We start from the raw sequence: 10,082 nt of genomic DNA, 5'->3' as shown, positions 1-10,082 counted from the left end.
TGGAGAATTCGCTTGGTATGTCTTGCTCTGAAACTTGTTGGCTCTTGGGTGGAGCTTGGTTTCAGTGTAAGTATGGAGGCTTTTATATGAGCTTTTGTTGATTAATGGTCCCTGGAGTCAGGAGATTTCTGGTGATCTCAAGTTTTGGTTTTAGACCTCCTGCCTCTGGCTTTCAGTCTTATTCTTGTAGTAGCCTCAAGACTTCTCCATCCATACAACACTGATGACAAAACATCTAGGTTAATGGTGAAAAGATTCTCCACAGTGAGGGACACCCAGAGGGGTTCACAGAGTTACATGAAGAAGAAAAAAGGGAGCAGGGAGATAGAGGTGACCAGGAGAAGAAGAGGGGGAATCAAAAGCGGAGAGAGCAGTCTAGCCAGTAATGAATTTCCTATTTGCTCTCCACAGTCTGGAACACTCAGAGTGGTTCACAGAGTTCCGTAGAGAAGAGAAAAGGGTGGAAGGAGATAGAGGTGACCAGGAGGAGAGGAGGAGGAATCAAAAGGAGAGAGATCAACCTAGCCTGTGATAAGTTCCCTAAGTTTTCTCCACAGCCTGGAACACCCAAAGAGATCCAAAGAGTTAAGTAGAGAAGAGAAGGGGGAGGGAGGAGATAGAGGTGACTTGGGGGAGAAAAATGAGAGTCAAAGGGGAGAAAGCAATCAAGTAGTAATCACACACCTAAGTAAAAATGGGTACTGAAGATTGGATTCTTAAAGGTACAAAATTGATAGCAAATACCAAAAAGCAAAGATTAAAAATCTAGAGTAGAAGATAGATTCTCAAAAATACAATATATTTTTTTAAAAAATTGCAAAAGTTATATAAAAAATATGAAATTTGCTTTAAAAATAGGATCTTTTTTTCAAGGTAATAGTAGGTTTTAAAATGGAAATTAAAGGATTAATAAAGAACATAAAAATTTTAAAAATTAAAAAGAAATTTAAAAATGATAATAGTAAAATATATCTAGGAATTTCTCTGGAGCTTTTAAGAAGCAGTGTGTGGTCAGTTCAGTTTCAGATAGTTCCTTGTTCCACCTTATACTTCATTTCGAGGTCTATAGGTCCCTTCCAATGTAGTCAGTGTTAACTACAGGGTTTTAATCTGTTGCACCTGTCACTTCCAGCGCTGTTCCCTCTTCTTTGTTTATTTTGGCTTCCTCTGTTTGCAAGTCCCTTCGTATCTAACTTCCGCCCTGACACAAGGGGGCAAAAGTGGTCATTTATATAGGCTTACCTTTTCAATTGTGCTGCAGGGAGGGAGGAACACTGCATCCAAATATTACTGGCGTTCGTGGGGAGTGCTCGCAGTGTCTGGGTCACACTGGGTTTACCCCCGCTCACAACGTGTGTGCTTTCCCAGTCTACACTGCTTAGGCTTCAGGTTTCAATGCCAGGAACTGTCTGAGGCGGGCCCTGGGTTGCATGCACTTCCCAAATCTACACTCCTCAGGTTCAGGTTCTCGAGTACTCCACAAAGGCACAGACTCAGTTAGGCCTGCATTTTGTGCCCGCATTTCATGCCCTTCCCAGGTCCGAGCAGCTCAGGTGACCAAGTGATTGGCCAGCGCACACTCCCCAAGTGCAGTGCATCTCATCGCCTCCCCGGTCCCCGCCGCTCGGTTTCCTGGGTGCGCAGCTACATCTCAGGTGTGCCACGTCTCTCTTCTGGGGATCTGATATCTGGCTGCGACCCTTCTGATGGATGTCAACTGTCCAGGATCCCAGGAAGACTTGGTTAGTGACTGAGAGCCGGCTTGCAGTTTGGTAGGAGATGCCGTCTCTGGGGCTGAGTTTGCCCCTTACCTTCCAGCTCTGGCTGGTGCCCGCCTGCCTCCCTGCCTCCTGTGAGGGGTGGGCTGGTCCAGAGCTGGCTAGCTCTCCTGTGCTATTTGCTCAGTCCTTTGTTCTGTGATCTGCCTGGCAGTGCCTTAGGTTAGAGCTTTTGGCGAGAAAGTTGTCTCTCTCTCTCTCATCTTTTTTTTCTTTTTTTCCCTTTCTGGCTATCCCACAGTATGGGTTGTTATCTCACATTAGCTCCCTCAGATTGCCCTCGGGGCATCCAGGCCTTGTCCTTGCCCTAAGCAGTGCAGCGCGCACCTCCCTGTTCAGCCCCCGCTTGCTGGTGGCGGACACAAGCATCTGAGCTACTTCTCCATTGGGAGTTGTAGTTGGACCCGTAATCTGTGGGTTTTATTTATTTATTTTTTTCCTCCCAGTTATGTTGCTCTCTGAGATTCCAAAACTCCCCATAGACCTGCCGGTGAGAGGGTCTCCTGGTGTTTGCAAACTTCACTTTTAAGACTCCCTCCCTAGGACGGTTCTCCATCCCTAACTCTTCTGTCTCTCTTTTTATCTTTTATATTTTGTCCTACCTCCTTTAGAAGACAATGGGCTGCCTTTCTGGGTACTTGGTGTCTTCCACCAGCATTCAGAAGCTGTTTTGTGGTATTTGCTCAGCGTTCAAATGATCTTTTGATGAATTTGTGAGGGAGAAAGTGGTCTCCCCGTCCTATTCCTCCACCATCTTAAGGCCCCCTCAAAATTTTATTTTATATATGAAAAAACTTTGATCCCAAACAATTTCATGTCCCATGATCCAAACCTAATTTTCTGAAGTACCTTTTAAAAGGCACTTCAAAGCAACCACCTTAAGTCAGCAATATCCTGACCTCTTTGTTCAACACTACAAATTATTTAGGCTTATTTTCTGCATTCCAGATTATCCCAGGCTGTAGTTTTAAACTCCACATATTTCACCATTGTGTAAGAAAGTTGTCCAGTTCTTCATCCTCTTATAATGGTTTCATCACTGTCACTCCTACCCAAAGCCAATTCCATGTATTTCATTCTCATTTTATTGGCAACCCGATCTCATAATGAGATTTTGGTCATATTTCTGCTGCAATTATGCTTCATAAAATAAACCTCAAGATATCAGGAACTTTCAACAACTGCCTTTTATCTTTCTTGATAAAGATGCAGGCAGCCTCTAGAAGGTATCTCTGTAGTCAAGTGGGGCATGATATTCTCAGTCAGAGAGAGAGAGCATATGTAGAGGATCCCAAGCCTAATAATACAAGTACTTTTACTGGCTTTGTTTTTGTCCATCCCCTAATATAAGTCATTGCAAATGCAAGTCACATGACTGGGGATATATACCCCACATACTTAACTAGGAGTAAATGCAAGGCCCCAAGGTAAAGAATGTAAATATATAAACCTGTTACAAGAAGGCAGTGAAAGATTTAAAAAAATATACATTTTAGAAGAAATTAACAAATCCACAACCATGGAAGATTCTAAGAAACATCTGACCAGAATAAAAAACTAAGTTGATAGATCTAAGCATATCAAGAATTAAAAAATACAGTTAACTTGGTTTACCTCATATAGCTAAAGCATATCACATATACAGACTTTTTTCCCAAAACAAATACCTAGAGACAAATGAAAATGAAAGCACAATCATCCAAAACCTATGGGACACAGCAGGGGAAGTTCCAAAAGGGAAGTTGATAGCAATACAATCTTACCTCAGGAAACAAGAAAAATCACAAATAAACAATCTAACCTTACACCTAAAGCTACTAGAGAAAGAAGAACAAATGATATTCAAAGTTGAAGTACTCAAAGAATGAAAGTAATAAAAAATCAGAGCAGAAATAAATGAAATAGAGATGAACAATAGCAAAGATCAATGAAACTGACTGTTGGTTCTTTGAAAAGATAAACAAAATAGACAAACTTTTGGCCAGACTCATCAATAAAATAAGGGAATGGGCTCAAATAAAATTAGAAATGGAAGTTACACTGGATACTACAAAAATACAAAGGATCATAAGAGACTACTACCAGCAATTGTATGCCAGTAAAATGAACAACCTGGCAAAAATGACAAATTCTTGGAAAGGTATAATCTCCCAAGATTGGAACAGGAAGAAACATGAACGGACCAATTACAAGTACTGAAACTGAAACTGTGACCAAAATGATTCCCCAAAACTGAAAGTCCAGGACCCGATGGCTTCACAGGCAAATTCTATCAAACATTTAAAGAGTTAACACCTATCATTTTAAAATTGTTCAAAAAATTGCAGAGAAAGGAATATTCCCAAACTCATTCTACACGGCCACCATCACCCTGATATCAAAACCAGACAAAGATACTACCAAAAAAAAATAATAATAATAAAATAAAATTACAGGTTAAATTATAAAAATAAATTTAGCCATGCTGCAGGGGAAGAAAGGCCTCAGAAAATTCTACCTAGAAATAAATCAGAGAAGCTATATTCTTTGAATAGGAATATAATAGATGTTGACAAAATGGAAAAACATGTAAAATAAGAACTGAATAGATTTGGAAACCAAAAAGTAACTACCTAAACAACTCTTGGATCAAAAAGAAAATGGAAATAGCAATTATACTGTATTTAGGAAGTACAGAAAATGAGAAGATTCATATCAAAACTCATCATTGCAACCAGAACACTTCTCAGAGGCAAATGTACAATCATGAATGCGCTGCTTAGGAAACAAAAAAGACTGAAAATATCAAAATAAGCTTTTAATATAAGAAGCTATAACAAGAATAGCCAAAATAACACAAAGTAGAAAGACAGAATTAATGAAGCCATAGAGAACAAAAGGGGAATTGAATAAAACTAAAGCAACATTATATACTGCTTGATACATATAAATTTGAAAAATCCAAACTAAATGGAAGCTTATAGAAAAATGTAAATTTGCTAAAATGGACTCAAAGGTATTAAACATTGATTAAGAACATAGGAAACAAGCAAAGATTTCCAATGCATAGTTCATACAGAATCAACATCAACACTGGAATAAAAAAACAAATACCAAATATAAGCTTCATATATAATCAAACAAATAAAGATTTAAAATAGGAGATTAACTATAAAAGCACTATACTAAAATAACAACAGATAATGACAAAGTGTAACTCATCTCACAACATGTAAGGAAGGCTCAAAATTAAAAGTTCTGATTTAAATTTATAGTCTGACCTCTTAAAAAAGTGTCTTTTTTTTTTTTTTAAAGCTTTGGTCAATCTAACCTCAATAAGGTGGTTTGTAATGCTTTGCCAAGTTAAAAATTCATTTCAAATTGAAAACTACCAGCGCATTCCTTTTCCATATACACAGGTACATTAGTGTAAAGGCATACATACACATACTTATCCACATCTACAAAAGAACAATAGAAGAATATTTCTTTTTAAAGAAAATGTTATGGAATATGATATAAAATTAGTAATAATAAAACATTAAAAACATTCTTATAAACTTAGGAACAACATGTGCATGTCTCATGTTATAGCTCCTATCCCAAGCACATAAAATGATTTAATCAAAATAGGATCAAAAATATAAAATATTTAAATTTTAATTCAATAAAATCATACAAGACCAAATGAAAAAAATTTATAAAATCTGGATAAAAAGAGAAACATCTTTGGAAGGGAAGATATTATCTTAGAAAAATAAGTGATTATTGAAATAATCTATCAATTCAGTGCAATTCCAAAGAAAATTCTAGAGTAATACTCTCCATGTTTGACAAAATGATCATAAAATTGTCCAGAATATGAAATAATGGGACTTCCAATAAATTTATTTTTAAAAAATATGAAGAATGTCTTGTATTTGTTTAAAAAAACATACTGTAAAATCATTTTACTGGTGAGTAGAATTATACAGGAGGAAAACTTCAGATTCTAGTATGGTAGGTGGTGGTTTAGTCACTAAGTTGTGTCTGACTCTTTTGTGATCCTATGGACTGTGGCCTACCAGACTCCTCTTTCGATGGGATTATCCCAGCAAGAGCACTGGAATGGGGTGTGCCATTTCCTTCTCCAGGGGATCTTTCCCACCCAAGAATTGAACCTGACTCTCCCCCATTGCAGGCAGACTCTTACTGACTGAGTCACCAGGGAAGCAGTAAATAGTACAGTACAAATCATTTTGCTGGTGCATAGAATTGAGCAGGAAAGAGCAGAACAGAATAGAAAGGAATTAGAATGGAACAGAAGAAAAAGCATCATTGAATTTAGGAACCACAACGTTAGCATTTCAAAAAGTACTGTGACAGTGACTACCCATTTTTGAAGCATACAGAAAATTTTCTTCAGTGGTATTTAAACTAAACTCAAACTAAACACTTAATATAAAATGGAGTATGTATGTGTGTATACACACACACACACACACACACACACACACACATACGAGGCCCTAGAGATAAAAAGAAAAGATTTATAGATATAGTTGCTTAATATTTTAATACTGCTGTATGACAACAGATATATTGTTAAAAAGTCAAAAAGAGAATTAAGAGAATGTTGGTAAACATTATATATGTCACAGTGTGTATATATATATATATATATATACTCTATATATATATACCTAGTATATATATATACTCTATATATACATATTATATATGTAATTTTATATATATAATTATATATATATAATATTCCAAGAAAGGCAATTTCAAATGAGGTTTTTTTTTCAATCAGACTTGAAGAATTTAAAAAGTTTGATAATATCCAGTTTTAGGAAAGGTGTGGCAAAATTAATTCTGTGATGTTTTTGTTACAATAGCCTTTCCACTGAGGAAAATTGAGTTTAATTGTTGAATCCAGAAATGTCTTCTCTATATGTGTGTGTGAGTGTTCAGTTGTATCCAACAGTTTGAGACCCTATGGACTGGGGCCTACCAAGCTCCTCTGTCCATGGGATTATCCAGTCAAGATAGTGGAGTGGGTTGCTATTACCTACTCCAGGGGATCTTCCAGACCCAGGGATAAATTCATGTCTCCTACATTTCCTGCACTGGCAGGAGGATTCTTTACCACTCAGCCACCTGGGAAGCTCATATCTCCTCTAGTTTCTATTTTCAACCACCACAAGTTCTGTTTGAACAGTTCTATGAAGATTTACAAGACCTTCTAGAACTAACACCCCAAAAGATGTCCTTTTCATTATAGGACACTGGAATGCAAAAGTACGAAGTCAAGAGACACTTGGAGTAACAGGCAAATTTGGCTTTGGAGTACAGAATGAAGCAGGGCAAAGGCTAATAGAGGTCTGCCAAAAGAACACACTGGTCATAGCAAATACCCTCTTCCAACAACATGAGAAGACTCTATACATGGACATCACCAGATGGTCAACACCAAAATCAGATTGATTATATTCTTTGTAGCCAAAGATGGAGAAGCTCTATACAGTCAGCAAAAACAAGACCGTGAGCTGACTGTGGCTCAGATCATGAACTCCTTATTGCCAAATTCACACTGAAATTGAAAAGTGGAGAAAACCACTAGACCATTCAGGTGTGACTTAAATCAAATCCCTTATGACTATACAGAGGAAGTGAGAAATAGATTTAAGAACTAGATCTGATAGACAGAGTGCCTGATGAACTATGGATGGAGGTTTGTGACATTGTACAGGAGACAGGAATCAAGACCATCCCCAAGAAAAAGAAATGCAAAAAAGCAAAATGGCTGTCTGAGAAGGCCTTACAAATAGCTGTGAAAAAGAGGGAAGTAAAAAGCAAAGGAGAAAGGGAAGATATACCCATTTGAACGCAGAGTTCCAAAGAGTAGCAAGGAGAGATAAGAAAGGCTTCCTCAGTGATCAATGCAAAGAAATAGAAGAAAACAATGGAATGGGAAAGACTAGAGACCTCGTCAAGAAAATTAGAGATACCAAGGGAATATTTCATGCAAAGATGGGCTCAATAAAGGACAGAAATGATATGGACCTAACAGGAGAATATATTAAGAGGTGGCAAGAATACACAGAAGAATATATACAAAAGGCGAGGGTGGGATGTTTCGAGAGAACAGCATTGAAACATGTATATTATCTAGGGTGAAACAGATCACCAGCCCAGGCTGGATGCATGAGACAAGTGCTCAGGCCTGGTGCACTAGGAAGACCCAGAGGAATCGGGTAGAGAGGGAGGTGGGAGGGGCGATTGGGATGGGGAATACATGTAAATCCATGGCTGATTCATGTCAGTGTATGACAAAAACCACTACAATATTGTAAAGTAATTAGCCTCCAACTAATAAAAATAATGAAAAAAAAAAAATCAACCATCTTGAAAAAAAAAAATCTTCACGGCCCAGATGACGATGATGGTGTGATGACTCACCTAGAGCCAGGGATCCTGGAATGTGAAGTCAAATGGGCCTTAGGAAGCATCACTACAAAAAACGCTAGTGGAGGTGATGGAATTCCAGTTGAGCTATTTCAAATCCTAAAAGACAATGCTGTGAAAATGCTGCACTCAATATGCCAGCAAATTTGGAAAACTCAGCAGTGGCTGCAGGACTGGAAAAGGTCAGTTTTCATCCCAATCCCAAAGAAAGGCAATGCCAAAGAATGCTCAAACTACTGCACAATTGCACTCCTCACACGCTAGTAAAGTAATGCTGAAAATTCTCTAAGCCAGGCTTCAGCAATATATGAACCGTAAACTTCCAGATGTTCAAGCTGGTTTTAGAAAAGGCAGAGGAACCAGAGATCAAATTGCCAACATCCGCTGGATAATTGAAAAAGCAAGAGAGTTTCAGAAAAACATCTATTTCCACTTTACTAACTATGCCAAAGCCTTTGACTATGTGGATCACAACAAACTGTGGAAAATTCTGAAAGAGATGGGAATACCAGACAACCTGACCTGCCTCTTGAGAAACCTGTATGCAGGTTAGGAAGCAACAGTTAGAACTGGACATGGAACAACAGATTGGTTCCAAATAGGAAAAGGAGTACGTCAAAGCTGTATATTGTCACCCTGCTTATTTAACTTATATGCAGAGTACATCATGAGAAACACTGGGTTGCATGAAGCACAAGCTGGAATCAAGATTGCTGGGAGTAATATCAATAACCTCAGATACATAGACGACACCACCCTTATGGCAGAAAGTGAAGAAGAACTAAAGAGCCTCTTGATGAAAGTGAAAGAGGAAAGTGAAAGAGTTGGCTTAAAGCTCAACATTCAGAAAACTAAGATCACGGCATCCATTCCCATCACCTCATGGCAAATAGATGGGGAAACAGTGGCTGACTTTATTTTTCTGGCCTTCAAAATCACTGCAGATGGTGATTGCAGTCATAAAATTAAAAGGCACTTACTCCTTGGAAGGAAAGTTATGACCAACCTAGACAGCATATTATAAAGCAGAGACATTACTTTGCCAACGAAGGTCCGTCTAGTCAAGGCTATGGTTTTTCTAGTGGTCATGTATGGATGTGAGAGTTGGACTGTGAATAAAGCTGAGCTTTGAAGAATTGATGCTTCTGAACTGTGGTGTTGGAGAAGACTCTTGAGAGTCCCTTGGACTGCAAGGAGATCCAACCAGTCCATCCTAAAGGAGATCAGTCCTGGGTGTTCATTGGAAGGACTGAAATTGAAGCTAAAACTCCAATACTTTGGTCACCTGATGTGAAGAGCTGACTCATTAGAAAAGATCCTGATGCTGGGAAAGATTGAGGGCAGGAGGAGAAGGGGATGACAGAGGATGAAATGGTTGGATGGCATCACTGACTCAAAGCACATGGGTTTGGGTGGACTCTGGGAGTTGGGGATGGACAGGGAGGCCTGATGTGCTGCAGTTCATGGGGTCGCAAAGAGTCGGACATGACTGAGTGACTGAACTGAACTAAACATGTTTCTGCAAAGAGATACATAGAAAATATGTTCATTGTGGTACTGATTGCCATGACAGAGAATGAGAAAAAAGGCAAATGCCTATCATTTGGGAAATGTTTAAGTAAGTAAAGGTATATCATTAAATAAATAGTATGCATCAATTAAAATTAATGAAATAAATCTACAAATACTAACCTTGAAATATGCATTAGATATATTGCTAACTGTAAAAAGCAAGTTGAAGTCAAACAAGCAGAGCATGACCCATTTCTTAACAATGAAATAGGTATGTATGTATTGCACATGTGTATGCTTAGGAAGGTGTATATATCCTTACTAGAGTGACATTAGAATAGTAGAAAGGGGTTTCATTTA

General features: G+C 38.1%; 1 protein-coding gene across 1 annotated transcript in view; it reads left to right on the top strand.

The window, feature by feature from the left end:
- Positions 1 to 243: 243 nt before the first annotated feature.
- LOC110128007 (GATA-type zinc finger protein 1-like) overlaps positions 244 to 10,082 on the top strand; it is a 93,046-nt gene continuing 83,207 nt past the window's right edge. Inside the window, exons 1-2 of the mRNA XM_070467180.1 lie at positions 244 to 382; positions 1,539 to 1,742. Of these exons, the coding sequence (XP_070323281.1) occupies positions 244 to 382; positions 1,539 to 1,742 (343 nt within the window). The remainder of the gene's footprint in view (positions 383 to 1,538; positions 1,743 to 10,082) is intronic.

This window comes from Odocoileus virginianus, chromosome 5 (assembly GCF_023699985.2).
Source record: "Odocoileus virginianus isolate 20LAN1187 ecotype Illinois chromosome 5, Ovbor_1.2, whole genome shotgun sequence".
NCBI lineage: Eukaryota > Metazoa > Chordata > Mammalia > Artiodactyla > Cervidae > Odocoileus > Odocoileus virginianus.
This window is presented reverse-complemented; position numbering and strand designations above follow the sequence as displayed.